The sequence below is a fragment of the Pantherophis guttatus genome, chromosome 1, assembly GCF_059756535.1.
Source record: "Pantherophis guttatus breed Tessera chromosome 1, ASM5975653v1, whole genome shotgun sequence".
Lineage (NCBI taxonomy): Eukaryota > Metazoa > Chordata > Lepidosauria > Squamata > Colubridae > Pantherophis > Pantherophis guttatus.
The window spans coordinates 26,557,396-26,573,652 of NC_142063.1; the positions used below are offsets into that span (position 1 = coordinate 26,557,396).

Consider the following 16,257-nt stretch of genomic DNA (forward strand, 5'->3'; position numbering starts at 1 on the left):
CAAATGTGAGTAGATAAATAGGTACCACTTCAGTGGGAAGGTAACAGCATTCCATGTACCTCTAAGTATAGTCATGGTGACCACAGGATCATGGAAATGTCTTCAGACAACACTGGATCCCTTGGATAAGAAACTAACATGAGCACACACACACCAGAATCACACAAAACTGGACAGGAGAAACTTTTACCTTTAATAAGTAAATACTAGCCATTTCTACAACAAACCAAATGAAACCTAAAGTCAAAGTTTCTTTCTTTTTTCTTTTTTTGTTTCAAACAACAAGTCTAGATTCTCCAAGTGGAAAAAAAAACCTGACTATCTTCTTTTGCTTAATTAAAACAGTTAATGTTGCTTCTGACCAGCAGTAATAACTGTCAGTTGTTAGTGAATAACTGGTTCTCGAGTATACAGAAAAGGAGGCTAGTTGGAGCCTGTTTTTCTTCTGATCCCACAGAGGGCAAAGCTCTTCTGATTATCTTAATGCTATCTGAAAATGCATCCAACATGAATGTCTGCATCCAAACCTCAAAGAAATACTAAATGCAAGCTTACATTAATCTAAAATCAGTAGTGCCTTTTCTTTTTCTTGTTTTCTTATTTCTTTCTTTTTTTTTTTTCCCAATAGGACTTTTGACTCTTAGGTCCTCAGGGCAAATGATATGTCATTTCATTTAGAGCTGTGGTGGCATAGTGGTTAGAATGCAGTATTGCAAGCTAACTGTTGACTGTCAGAAGTTTGATTCTTACCGGCTCAAAGTTGACTCAGCCTTCCATCCTTCTGAGGTTGTTAAAATGAAGACTCAGATTGTTGGAGCAACAGGCTGACTCTTTAAACCACTTAGAGAGCGCTGTAAAGCACTGTGAAGTGGTACGTAAGTCTAAGTGCTATCGCTATTTCATATGCTTTATTCTATAAAGTGCCATATATGCTGGGGGAAAAAGTCTGTTTGTTTTTGAGAGACATTTTTGACAGAGAAGAATACCAAAATATTCTGTTGCAGTTAGAATTGTTTTCCAAATGATGATGACCAGGTCTCTGAGGAATAAAGGAGAAGGGAGTTGAAGAAGCTAATTCCTGGCACATGCCTGAGACAAATTTTCTGAGATTTAACTTGCTCTTGAGAACAAACAGAATCACACATTCAGATCTGTATAGCAAGAGGGAATTGGCCAGTGCATCCTTGTGAAATGAGAATGAAAATTTTGCATTCTTACAAAAATCATTTTCAACATGAGTTGGGTTGAGTGCAGAGAGAATGACATTATTTTGCCTCCCATATCCTGCAGTGGTTTCCTTGTTCCAGAAAAGGTGTTTTTCCCATCCAATATTGCAAGGACATGGGATGTGGAGGCTCAGTGGCTAAGATGCTGAGCTTGTCGATCGAAAGGTTGACAGTTCAGCGGTTCGAATCCCTAGTGCCGCGTAACAGGGTGAGCTCCCATCACTTGTCCCAGCTTCTGCCAACCTAACAGTTTGAAAGCATGTAAAAAATCAAGTAGAAAAATAGGGACCAACTTTGGTGGGAAGGTAACAGCATTCTGTGCACATTTGGCATTTAGTCCTGCCGGCCACAAGACGAAGACTTCCTCGGACAGCACTGGCTCTTCGGCTTTGAAACGGAGATGAGCACCGCCCCCTAGAGTCAGGAACGACTAGCACATATATGCAAGGGGAACCTTTACCTTTTTATTGCAAGGACAATCTGTATATTGGGGCAAGATCAGAGCGAGCTGTGTTACTTTCTTGCTCTGGAAGTTGGATTCATAGATGACAAAAATAAAGCTGGACATATTTATTATCACTTAATAGCCACCAATCAATACTTGAAGAGAGCTCTTAAAACTATTATAACCTCTCCTAACCCAGCCAATTTTTTAGATCTCCTATCCTGCACAGAAATTCTATTATTTTGGACTGGCAATTATTTTGGTCTGGAATAGAAACCACTCTTTTCTTAACCAATTATCATGCCCTTCAGGAGCTCCAGCAGGTGGGTTCTCTGATGCAATGGCATCTCCAGGATACAAGGGCCAAAATGTTTCAGCCTGGGGGTTTGGGGGAAAAGGGGAGGAGATAGGTGTTAGCTATTGGATTGTGTTAAGCTCTCAGAGACTTAATGCATTTATTGTGGCTATGATTTTAGTGAAAACTATGCTTTAAAAAACTAGCTGTTTTTGCCAGTAAATTTTGGCAGCATAATCTGAAATTACTTTGAGGATTGCAAAGTCAGGCCCAGAAGTCTCTGGGAAAGAAGTTTTCCCCTTTTTACACCTTTTTTCTTCTTCTTCTTTTTTTAACAGACATTTCTTTTCACCATAGACTTTCTACAAATCTTAGCCAAGCATTGATTCTTCAACTGGCTTTTGGTGTTCCAATATTTGAGGTTTCAATATTTGAGGGGCTGCCACAGAGAGGAGTGAATCAAGCTGTTTTCCAAAGCACCTGAAGGCTAGACAAGGAATAATGGGTGAAAACTGACCAAGGAGAGATTCAACCTAGAAATGAGGAGGAACTTTCTGACAGTGAGAACAATCAACCAATGGAACAGCTTGCCTTCGGAAGTTGATGGAGCTTCCTCACTTGAGACTTTCAAGAAAAGATTGGACTGCCATTTGTCAGAAATGGTGTAGGGTCTCCTGTTTGAGCGGGGGGGGGGGGTTGGACTAGATGACCTATAAGGTCCCTTCCAACTCTGTTAATCTGTTAAATCTGTTAAACGAACTTTGCTAATTCACATAGCTCTTGCAATTATCATTTTGATTTGTTCATTGCATATGAAATGCATATCCCACCCTTCAGGCTTTCCTAGAGTTTGTATTGCAATTGTATTCCAACAATCAGAAAAAAAAACAACAACAATCTACCAACTGCAAAGATGATGCCAAAACACAACAGTGGAGTTGAAAATAAACAGAGTAGTGTGTTATCGGTCTATAAAAATTAAAAAGACAGCAGAGTAGATGCTAGGTGAATTTCCTTGAAAAAACAGTTTGAAAAGTGGAGCACCACAATAGAGAAAAAAAAAAAGTCATTTCAGCTCAGTTACCTGGAAAGCTGATCAGTCCCAATTAGATAGCTACTCAGTCTCTAGATCTGAGGAAACGCTGAGCTCAAACAGTTCAAAGTCGGCGCTAAGAGCATCTGCCTCTCAGTGCTTTTTGTAGAGCCACGCCGCCCACCCGCCATACCCCCAACGATCATATGGGCTTTCCTCAGCTGTGGAATGCTTTCCAACAAGCTGCCCTTCCTCCGCATCAGTCTCGTGACAGCATCCCCCGTTGATATCATTCCCCTCTACTCCTTTCTCCGACGTTCTCCTTTCTCCCAGCTCCAGCCGCCTACACCCAGTGCCACTGTCACCACACCCTGTGAAACGACACCCTGCTCTGCATTCAGGCAGGTTCACTCCTCCTTCCCTTCCCTATGTTGTCGAGCGAAACAATGGGCTTGACACTCAGGGCCAGTTACGGCAGGAAAGTAGGTATAATTGCTGCTAATCATTATGAGCAAATGAATCAGAATTTGTAAGGAAATTAAGTTCCTTCTCCCACCTATGTTATTTTAATATAAAATTGCATCATTGTTTCAAATACAAAGATGTCTTTTTTCTAGAATTTCGTTTTATGTCCAGTTGCCAATTTGAATTGAGGCATTTGACTTGAATCGGAACTCAGAAAAATGGAAATTCTCTGAAGTTTAATGGTCCAAATTAATTTGATTATTACACTGGGCAGTCAATATTCTAAATGGCATCAGACAAATTCTATAATCTGATAATATTATATGCCTTCACATAAACATGTCTAAAAGGACTGGTTTTGTGTATGAGACATTCCAGGAATTTGTACAGAATCATCTTCAGTCTCATAAGAACTAGATTATAGCAATTTGAATCATCGTTCTTATTACTTTTTAAAATCATTTGGCCTCTTCAATGTCACTAGATACTGTGTTGCCTGAAAATGTTGATTACCTTTGAATGACATAAAGTATATTAAGGGCCTTATAAATACAAAGTGATGTGTCATTCTTAAAAATAATAATAATAAAACTGGTGATCTTCAGCTGCCAATAACATGAGAATGATCAGACTGAGGCATGGGGTGTATATAGTAGAAAAGGGAGGATTTCTTGGATGTTACAGGAAGGATAGATGTGGAATGATAGAAACCATCAATCACTCTCACAGAAAAAGGCAGATTGACCTTCTGATGAAAAGGTCACTTGCACACTTGGGAAAAAGTACTGCTGAGAATTTTTGACTGTTCTCTGGAAAAGACTCAAAAGAGAAAAATAAACACCAAGCCCACATGTTACTCTTACATATTGGTTCAGCCTAGATTATATGACACAAATGCAATTCACTCATTGCAAATCAGATCTTGTAATTGGATGTTGTCAGAATATTCGTGACTGAGAAGAAATGGTAATAAGGTCAGCCAATGAATAGGCTTAACAACTAAGTCAGCCAATTGGGAGCTGAGACAGACTGAAGCCAGGGGGTGTCTTAGTCTGCAGCTTCTGATTCTTTGCAGAGAAACGAAACTGAAACCAATGTATATTAAGCTCTGAGCTGCTGTACTCTGTGTGTAAACTGGTCTTCTGATCTGAGCTGAAATGAAACTGTGAATCTGCTGTTGGTATTGTAAATTTACTTCATGTATTATTGTGAATATAAAGAAGTTAATGAATCCTGCTGCATCAGTTTATCTGTGTGTGCTTCTGGATTTGATTTTTGCAAGAAACTCTAACAGGAGGAGGGTTTCCTTGTCAGCAAACTTTTCCTATTGTATTTCTCTTCATATTTTGAGATGTCAGGATGACTGAAATTGTGTGTAAATGGATTTGTGAGACTTCCTTCCTTCCTTCCTTCCTTCCTTCCTTCCTTTCTTCCTCCTTCCTTCCTTCCTTCCTTCTTCCCTCCCTCCCTCCCTTCCCTTCCCTTCCTTTCATTTCTTTCATTTCTTCTTTTTGTTTTCACTGCTCATCTTGATGCAGACAGCTTTACATACACAGCGTGTGGCGTTTTCTAGTCCTGTCAGCTGATTTGCATCTTTTGTTCTTTTCTTTTGGATTTGCATTGATAAAACACAATGCAGGGGGGGAAATGTAAAAAGATTCAGTAGTGTATCTGTTCACATCACTTTGTTCCAGTTGTATGCAAAAATATTCACAAGTGTCCTTGTTAACATTCAACTCTGGGCCCTTGCAACTTGAGTAGAAAAAGACTAACAGAATACACTGGAAGTTTATCCAAAGCCTTTCCTGGATAATGAGATAGGGGGGGGGGGAATGGCTGCTGTATAACCTCACTTATTGAGAAGAACACAAGGCTTTGTTTTCTTTTTTATCTCCAGTAGATAATCTCTCAAAGGAAGAGAGACATTGCATGAAAAAAAAATGGCTGTTTCATTAAAAAGTACAGTTTTGTCATCTTATGGGACTCAAGAGACATGTTACGAGATCCCACCATTCTAAACATTCTTTTTTCTACTATCCAATTTCCCCTTTTGAGGGAAAGGTAGTTGAGAAGGTGGTTGTGTAACAACTTCAGAAGACCCTGGATGACACAGATATCTGGTCCCTGTTGATCAGGATTCGTGACTCAGTAGAATTACCATAGTTGTGCTTTGGATGATGGCCATCCTTGCTCTGCTTGACTTCTCTGCAGCTTTTGATACTATTAACCATTATATCCTTATGGACCAGCTGCAGGGTGGGTGAATTGCACTGTATTTTGCTGGACCAACTCCTTTCTTCAGGATCATTATCAGTCAGCAGTGATTGGGGATGGAGAGAGATCCCACTTTTAGTCCCTACTATGCCATAGGGCCCAGTGTTCTTTCTGCTCTTATTCAACATTGGATGAGAACACGTGTTGCCATGGTGTGAGGTATCATCAGTATGTTGATGATACCCAGTTATACATCTCTTCCAGTGGTGAAATCCAAACTTTTTTACTACTGGTTCTGTGGGCATGGCTTGGTGGGCGTGATGTGGTTTGGTGGGCGTGGCTTGGTGGGCATGGCAAGGGAAGGATATTGCAAAAACTCCATTCCCACCCCACTCCAGGGGAAGGATATTGCAAAATCTCCATTCCCACTCCACTCTGAGGCCAGCCAGATGTGGTATTTGCCGGTTCTCCAAACTACTCAAAATTTTCGCTACCAGTTCTCCAAACTGTTCAAAATTTCCGCTACCAGTTCTCCAGAACCTGTCAGAACCTGCTGGATTTCACCCCTGATCTCTTCCTCTGGTGAATTAAGTGATGTTGGTGAGGTCTCATCTCAATGTCTGGAGAGTGTGAAGGTCTGGATGAGGTTTCAAATGAACACTGGCAAGCCTGAGTGACTCTGGATTTGGGGTACTGCTGCTTTTGGACTATGCCATCTTTGGTGCCGGTTGTGCTACTTAATGGGGTCCTACTAAACTCAGAACTTCTGCTCAAAGAGTAAATGGTAGTTATGGCCAGAAGACATTTGAACAGCTGCACCTGTTCATAGATCAGGAGACTTTGCTCATGGTCATTCATGTCCTGTATCCTAGTAACCCCTCAATGGACTCATGTAATATGTTCTACATGGAGCTGTCCTTAAAAGAGTATCTGGAAGTGTATGAATGTGTTATCATTTCTAGGACATTTTTTCCCATGAGACAGATGTCTTGATTCCTAGCTCCAGCAAGCCATTAAAAACTGTTAAAAATAATGGTATTATTCTTATTAACAACAGCATTGGCAAGAAGAAGGCTCACTTGGGTGGAGCGAGGAGCCTATAATAGATGATGGAACTGAGAATTAAGTAGATTCTCTCTGGAATTATTAAAAGTTCCCACCCTTGAAAATAAACAATGGTCTTTCAATCACTCGTACAAGGAACATCATTTAAATCCAATATAATGTATTTGATTCAACATACTGCATTTGATTCATGATTCATTGATGGTATGAGGACTTCTGCTTTGGGTGGGTGGCATGGAGTAGAAGACTTCTAAGGTCCCTTCTAGTGCTATGATTCTATGATATTTGTCCACCAATTTCTTCCTGGAACAGCATGCATGTGTTGGGTATAGGTAATATTTGACTTATATCATAATTGAGCTCAGAATTATTGCCATAAGTCATGTTGGTCATTAAGCAGGCCATCATGTGACTGGCCTGATTTCACAACATTTTTTATGATAATCATTAAGAGAATCCATGGTTGTTAAGCAAACACTCCAGTCATTAAGCAAATTCATTGTCAACAATGGGTGTTGTTGGCTGGAAACCAGAAGTAAATGCTGGTTTCTCTCTGGCACAACAAGACCCAGACTTGAAGAGTTTAAACTAACTACCTTATTGTTCTATTGCCTATTTCACAGGAACCTTCCCAGACTGGCAGTTCATCCCTGAGAAGAACAAGATTCAGCAGGATTCAAAGGGGAGGGAGGGTATTGGACCTTGCTCTTTTGTTTCTATGTAACAATTCCAGACTAATCCCCTGTTTGACCCCTCCTCCTGACAGGGACAGTTTTTTCTCTGACAGTTTCTGTCAAAAAATAATAATAATAAATCACAGTTACGTGGCTGTGGGATGCTGCAAAGGACTATAAATATGGGTCGGATGCCAAGCACTCAAAAATGCAAATGTGGGCATGTGGGCTATCAGAACTTTGAATCTGGATTGTATCTATTTTTGGCTCCATCTTAACTTCAAGTTAGTCAAGACTACCTGCAGTATCCCACTAGACCACATGAAAAAATATTGATCCATCAAGCAAACAAATACATGCATATAGGCAACTAGCTTGTCAGGAAGATAGATAGATAGATAGATAGATAGATAGATAGATAGATAGATAGATAGATAGATAGATAGATAGATAGAAAGATAGATAGATAGATAGATAGATAGATAGATAGATAGATAGATAGATAGATAGATAGATGATAGACAGACAGAACTATAAAAAAGATGTTGAGACTCTAGAAAGAGTGCAGAGAAGACCAACCAGGATGATTAGGGGATTGAAGACTAAAACATACAGTGAACGGTTGCAGGAACTGGGCATGGCTAGTCTAGTGAAGAGAAAGACCAGGGGAGACATGATAGCAGTGTTCCAATATTTGAGGGGCTGCCACAGAGAGGAGGGTCAAGCTATTTTCCAAGGCACCCGAAGGCCAGACAAGGAATAATGGATGGAAACTGATCAAGGAGAGATTCAACCTAGAAATAAGGAGAAATTTTCTGACAGTGAGAACAATCAACCAATGGAACATCTTGTCTTCGGACGTTGTGGGAGCTTCATCACTGAAAGATTTTCAGAAGATATTGGACTGCCATTTGTCAAAAATGGTGTAGGGTCTCCTGTTTGGGTGGGGGGTTGGACTAGATGACCTACAAGGTCCCTTCCAACTCTCTTAATCTGTTAAATCATCTAAACCATGAGTATCCAACCTTTTGGCTTCCCTGGGCCACATTGAATGAAGAGGAATTGTCTTGGGGTACGTATAATATATATTATATATATATAAATCACATAGTGTTAAAAATTATGAACTTGTGAGGCCATATCTAGTGTCCAGGCCACATGGAGCCCATGGGTCATGGGTTGGACATGCCTGATCTAAACCTTTCCTCCTGATTTGCTGGTTTTTATTCCTCAGCATTTTATTTACAGACAAAAGGAAGCACTTTTTACGCTGTACAGAGCTAACTGGTAGAATTCATTGCAAGATACAGGGATAGTTAAGAAACTTGGATGGCTTTAAAAGGGGATTGGATAAATTCACAGAGGTCAGGTTTGTTAAGAGTTTACTAGACTTGTGACTCATGTGCCTCAATTCGAGATCAAAAACAGTTCTTCTGCTTGTGAATACTTGAGAGGTATCTAAGTGGCTGTTCTGAGAAACAAAATGGTACATTAAGATGGGCTTTGGCCTGATCCAGCAAGGCGAACCTCATGCTACCATGTTTTTTATGCTCTTATTTCCTGATATGAAAGCACATTCAGTCAGGTGAGTCTTCAATTACACCTTCAAATGGTAGAGCCCAAGATATGAGTTGGTCTCTCCCGTAGTACTAATCATATTCTTTCCCATTCTTTGCTTTGTGTCCCACACACAGCATGATTCCTGGTCTTGTGAATTTGCATGGATCAGTAGCACAAAAAGATTAAGAAAAAAAATATGTTCTTATGGGATCCCTTAATGCTCCTTTTGTTCAAAATCTACTCAATTACTTCTTTTGAACAGGGAATATGTCTGAGACTAGAATTCCCTTTTTTTAAAAAAAGTATATTACCTTTGTTATTCTAATAAGCTTCTTTGCCTTTTAAAAATGTATAAAATTCCCCCATCTCTAACTCAAATGGCTTAGGTTAATAAGTGAATGAAGCTTAAAGGAAGGAAAACAGGAATTTTCAATGTTGTTGAAAGAAGAAAGAGTGTCCTATAGGCTGAGTCATATTGATTCCCAAATATTGTCTCACATCATTGATGGACAGGTGATATCTCAAGCCCTGAAACCATTCAACCAAAGTCTAGCTACAAGGACACCAATTAAATTTTACAGAATTCTGAGTTCACAGTACCAGAACAAGTCTCATCTCATGTATAATCTGAAGATTCAGGGCTGCTGGCAGTCTGTGGATATGTCCCACTGTCCCCAAGCCCTTACAAACATCACTCCCAAATTATAATATTTAATTCCACCATTAGGAAATTAGCAATATTTGAGGAGTAACCACACAAGCTTTGTTTAATTATTTCTAATTTATTAAAATAAAATAGACTGTCCATGTGACAATTCTTCAAAGCACAAGATTTGCTAAGATCAAAACCTACCTAAATCCACATCTCAGCCAATGTGATTTTTTTTTAACTCGGCCTAATCAGGTAGAGGGATAAGAATCACCAAGAAGATACTTATTTAATCATTAATTGGTCCCTTTTATTTTTTCTCCTTAGAAGTTGCTCCCTTGCCCTAGAAATGCTCCTGTTGGATGAACGAGGTTTTTTTTTTCCTGTGGAAGTCAATGGAAGAAAGCAAAGACCAGGACATTGTGTGTTCTAGGAAATTGCTTTATAAATATAGGCAGTCCTTACTTAATGTCCCCAATTGGAACCAGCAACTCTTGTCAGTAAGTGAAAAAGTTGTAAAGCAAAACATCATGTGAACTTCTGGCTTAGTGATGGTAGTTCCAGCAGTCTTGATTGTGGTCATTAACTAAATCACCTATGGTTCTTAAGTGAGACATCATGTGACTAACTTGTGACCTCTTGCTCCATTGACTTTGCTTATCAGAACCTGGCTAGGAAAGTCATAAACGACAATCAGATGACCTTGGCAGGTCATTATTCTTGCAAATATGTGATAATTGCCAAATGCTGGAATCATGATCACATAACTGCAAGGATTTTGCAATAGTCATAAGTGCAAGGATTGGTCACAAGCCACCTTTTTAAGCTAAATAAAAGGTTGTTAAGTGAAGACTGCCTATATAATCAAAGATAAGATGCCCTGTGTATAACTTGGCTAAGTTTTATTTAAAGAAGCCCATGATTTGTTTTATTTTAGCTGCATATGACCATTTCTAGGTCTTCTTTAGTGGGTGTGGTAATGCAGCATTTCCTAACCTCTTCAACTTTAAGATGTATGGACTTCAGCTCCCAGAATCTCCTATGGTGACTGGGGAATTCTGGGAACTGAAGTCCACATATTTGAGATTGAGAAATACTGCTTTAATTTAATTAATATAGTAAATTGATTCACAGGTTCTGAGAAAAGTATTTTTTAGAAACCCAACACTTTGGAAAAAGGTTTTGTATAACACCACAATATTTAAGTGTATATGTGCATAGATGCACACAGACATACAGAAACATTGCTAGTAAATGAATGTTAAAACAACTCCAGATTTATGCCATTTCTTTCCTGGAACAAAAAGACATATCTGCACTTCTCTTGGTGTTCTCTCCAGAGATTAGGACTGTCATTAATGACAGTTTTATTGATTTATTGTCTAAGAATGAAAGCTCAAGTAAAACACATCAGATGGAAAGAACATCTGGAAACCTCACCAGAGGTTCGGCTTTAGCACTTGGCTAGCGGATCCTATTTTAAGCCTTCCAAAAACAGGACTATGAAAGACAAAAGTGTTACTCCTGAGGGAATTTCACTAGTGTCAATTCTTACTGGCATGATACATCAATCAATCTTCCCCTTACACTGTGAAACTGGTGATAGCTAGATATGGAGTTCAAAGTTCTCAGAAGATAAATTTCAGCCATGTTCAAATTCCCCCCTAAAAAGGAATGGCCACTTCTTTGACATTTTGACAACTCGGCTGACAGATAACTGCTTTATTCCAGACTGCCAACTTCAATGCCTTCCTGGTTTAATGCAGCAGAGAAAATATAACTCAGTAACAGAGAGTTCTGGAATTAATTTACTTACAGTATACGTCTACCCTTATTGACTTGATTGCTGGTGAGCCCAAGCCGTTTTCAGCTTTGCAATAGTAACGCCCTCCTTGATGTCGCTGTATATTTGTGATCCTCAGGGTCTCATTAAAAACACTTGAGTCTTGAAACCGGTCAGAGGCACTTCCTGCTGTTTTTGTCCACCTGATCTGAGCAAGCATCAAAAAAGAGTGTTACTTTAGCTGGTCCTTCTCTCCTTTTTGTCACCAAGAAACATGCTACAGCAGCACACACAACATCACATTTGGGAGAACATCAAGTCTTCAAGTAGCAGACATGGAATTATTTTACTAAGATACAGAAAAAGAAAGCTACGTATGACTAACTCAATGTAATTCCATCAAATATGGGCTAATTATGCACAAATTTAGAGTTGATAGGGAATGAAAACTCAGCTTGTTTTCTAAGACGTCTAATATCATTGTTTTGTTATTTACCGTTTTGAATTTAACAGCAATACATGGTCTGAAAGCATGCAGCAGAACTAAGTTGTCTAGAATCAACATAACACTAATGAAATACATTTTTTATATACCAAATTTTATGGTATTTCCCTGTTCGGATAGAACTGAAGTGAGTCTTTCATTGAAAACAAAAATGTGCATTAGGAAAACAGGATCCAAACTTTTTCATTATAAATAAAATTGCAAATTTTTCTGCGGCTAAAAAAAATAACACATGTAAAATTGAATAGAAAAATACATAAATTTGGCAGGGTTCACATGGCAAGGACTTAAATTGGTCTGCTTATCAGCTCTATAGGCACAAAAGAGATTCCATACAGTATCTGTAAAACTTTGTGGTTTTGGCAATTATTGAATGCATGGGATTAGACTAGACTAGATTAGAATTCTTTATTGGCCAAGTGTGATTGGACACACAAGGAATTTGTCTTGGTGCATACGCTCTCGATGTACATAAAAGAAAAGATATATTCATCAAGAATCATAAGGTACGACACTTAAGGATAGTCATAGCGAAACAGTCAATATAAATCTTAAGGATATCAGCAACAAGGTTACAGTCATACAGTCATAAGTCATAAGTGGAAGGAGATGATGATAGGAACGATGAGAAGATTAATAGTAATGCAGACTTAGTAACTAGTTTGACAGTGTTGAGGGAATTATTTGTTTAGCAGAGTGATGGCATTCGGGAAAAAACTGTTCTTGTGTCTAGTTGTTCTGGTGTGCAGTGCTCTATAGCGTCATTTTGAGGGTAGGAGTTGAAACAGTTTATGTCCAGGATGCGAGGGGTTAGTTCTCAAAGTTTGCAATATCATAGTTTCCTAAAATGATAGATGAATTTGTGTGACTCCCCATTAAAGAATAAAACTAAATAATTAATAAACAACACAGGGATTAGAGTAAGATTTTGACAAAGAGCCAGACTCATACGCTTACCAATCTCTCAAAACTCACTCCAGGGTTTGTTCCCCATTTAGACTTATGTGATGTGAGCTTTAATTGCACCCCTACCTTGCGTTCAAAAAAACACATTGTCTTCTGAATTCTAAGATGCTCATGAAACCCTCACAATGATTGTAACCAGAGTTCTAACCCATCCTCAGGAATTGCAGTGCCTTCCAGGAAATGGAATCATCTTAAGCCTTTCCCTTTAAAAAGATGTCAGCTTTGCCACAATGTTTATGACCACAGGCAATCTAATAAAAATTACCATCATGAGAAACATTACATCAAATAGTTTGCATTATCTGTATCTTCACAGAGACTTGCACAAAGCAAAATTAGTCAAGGTGGGGTTGGTACACCCTATCTTGGTAACTCTCACTAAGAGAAACTTAGGTGTCAAATTCTTAGCCCTTCCTAAAACAGATAGATGGGTTCTGCCAAATAATCCAGCATACATGTGACACAGCCAGTCTTAGAAGGGGGATTCCCCCCCCACCCGCCCGCCAATATTTCAGATTGTCAGCATTTTCTATTATTAAACTTCTTGTCATAAGCAGTTTTAAATCATCTGAACAAGGAATGTCCTGTCGGATAAATGCTTAATACAATATCAGAAGGTTTGTGGGTTTTTTTCCCCCTCTGCTACTCAACTTCTGCTTTATGCATGTCCTACTAAATGCATGCATGGGAACTACAACTTGGAATAACCGCTGAGGTTTAGAGTTTACCAGTGAAGAATGGTGAAATGATTCAATAAGGCATTTCATTCGGGTTTTTAAAAATCCAACTTATAAATGGAAACAGTGGGTGATTTACTTGGATTCTTACGTTTTGGATGACATAAAATGGAGTTTGTGCAGAAGAGATTGGTTCACTGGTACAGTGATTCTCCACCATCCATCACAAATGACCATCTGTGGAGGTCAGGAACCAGGCCTGATGAGTTTGGCCTACAGTGATCTAATTTGTAGCCTCCAAAATGCCGCTGGTGGATGATTATTATTCAGCAGATACCTTGGAGAGGTTTTGAGAGGCACAGCCAAAATTTTAGAGGAGTCACAAAGAGTTCTAGATACTATTACCATTTCTCTTATAAAGCAGAGGTATCTTCACTTGTTTATGTTTTCCTCACTAAAAGTGCAAGGATTTGATTCATTTTATTCACATTATTTCATTATAAGCTATTTTATCAGCACTGCTCTGTAGTGACCTCATGGATAGACCTTCTCCAGGGTGTTCTATCACCAACCTGACCCCTCAGATTACCCACAGTCATAATCCGCTGTAATAATCTATCTGCTCGGCTGCTAGTTATCCTCTTGTCTTTCCTTCTATGTTTCCCAGCATCATAGACATCTCAAGAGAACTAGGTATTTGCAAAATATGTCTAAAATTATATAATTTGAGCCTAGTCATTTTGCCATTAGTGAGAAGTATAGAATTGGTTTGTCCTATCATCCAACTTTTTTTTTTTATTTTCCCAGCTACATATGGCATTCTTAGTAGTCTTCTTCAACAATTTAAATGCATCAATATGCTTTCTTTTCTTTTCTTTTTTTTAATTTATTAAATTTTCTAACATTTAAAACACAAAACACAAATTTATACTCATTACAGCTTTTCCATATTGGTAACACTATCCTTCGTACCAATCATATTTACATAAATTCTATTTCTATAAATGCATAAATATACTTTCTATCCAGTTTCTACAGATTCCAACTTCTTTCAAAGAGTGTCGAAGGAAAATAATTACCTATATGAGTTTGCAAATCAAAACATGTCATGATATCTGAATATCTTTTTAAAACTTTCATATTTATGATATCATGTGCTGGTCAGTGGCATGTATTTATTGAATGCTGCTTCTTTTCCTATGGATAGTCAGTCCTAAAAGGTAAAAGCTATTCACCAATAACTCCTTAGCAGTTCTAAAGCAGGTTCCTGTATCTGGAATGAATGAATATAAATCATAATTCTATGTTATCACCGTCCTTCTGCTTCTTCAGAGTTAACCTTTTGCTCTCACAGAGTCTAACAGGGAATGCCATTGCTTGCAATCTTCTGATCTTTGTAGGTAAGTCACATCATAATTGTCTGATTTTTCCCCCCCTTCATGGCCTTCATGCCTGCTCTTCCAAGCACTAGTCTGTTGCTTATTTCTTGTCTGCCTGTCCCTCTAATGCTGATAGTTGACCATTTGAATATCTTCATTATCAGTTCTAAAGCTCTTTGTTCTATTTGTTGTCATTGGTTTGGTCTTTTTTTTTTTTTCATATATAAGTTTAGTACCATTTTTCCCACTATTCTTGTTGACTTTTATTAGCAGACCTTACATACCCTTTGCATTTTCAGCTGTTGGAGTAGTGTCATCAGCATGTCACTGGTTATTGACATTTCTTCCTCAGTTTTAGAACCACAATGTCTTATTCCAATCCAGATTCCCTTAATTCAACATATAGATAGTCCTTGACTTACAACCCATCAATTAATTAACAAGTGACAATGGACATCCTCAGAGCTATTTATGAACTGTTTTATGAGTTACAATGGTTGTAGACATGCACTGCCCTGTGGTTACATGATTAAATTTTGGGCATGTGGCAGTCCATTCACCTTCACTATTGCTTGCAGTGTTGTGACTTTTTTGCTGATTTATGATAAAAAAGGGGGGAGTGGATTTGATTAATGACTCTGGCATTCAGTTAATTACCGTGGTGCTAATTTAGCAACAATAGTAAAAAAAAAGGTTGTTTGCTTCAAATCTGGTTATGCGATATCATGACATTACTGCAACAATTTATGATCATAAGTTGTGCTTTCCTACTCATGAACACACACACACATGCACACATACCATGAGTACAAGGAGTCTTTATTAAGGCTTCCGAGCCTAAATTGGTATTCCCCAGCAATTCCCTGTGATGGCACCAGCCCAATGAGTTCCACAGGCTACTCATATGAAGCCAACACTAGGCAAAAGCAAATTCCCAAGGCAAATCCACAGGCAAAGACAAGACAAGGACAAAAGCTGAAGAGAGACACAATCCAAAGTTCAAAGCAAGAATACATTGTTCCCAGCATTGCCTCCAACTGTCTGCTGTGCTAAATAGCCACCTTCTGGTGCAGCCCTTCAAGAGGAGCGAGTCTGCCTCCTCATGAGTAATCTGTCTGACCTTCACTGCTTCTGTCTTTTTTCTGCCCTACATGTTCTCGGATCAGGGGCAGAAGGCAGTTCCTCTTCCTCATCGCTGACCGGCTGCAGCCTCAGGGCTGTCCAGCTGCAACTGCTTTCCCCACCTGAAGCCTCAGGGCTGTCCTGCTGCAACTGTGCTTCAGCCAAATCACTCTCAGGTGGCTGCTTGGAGCCATTGACC

At 38.9% G+C, this 16,257-nt stretch overlaps 1 protein-coding gene across 3 annotated transcripts in view; it reads right to left on the reverse strand.

Moving 5' to 3' along the window:
• MDGA2 (MAM domain containing glycosylphosphatidylinositol anchor 2) overlaps positions 1–16,257 on the reverse strand; it is a 601,160-nt gene that overhangs the window by 326,796 nt on the left and 258,107 nt on the right. For all 3 annotated transcript variants that reach the window (XM_034433316.2, XM_034433314.2, XM_060693980.2), the window contains exon 3: positions 11,443–11,617. In XM_034433316.2, the coding sequence (XP_034289207.2) occupies positions 11,443–11,617 (175 nt within the window). The remainder of the gene's footprint in view (positions 1–11,442; positions 11,618–16,257) is intronic.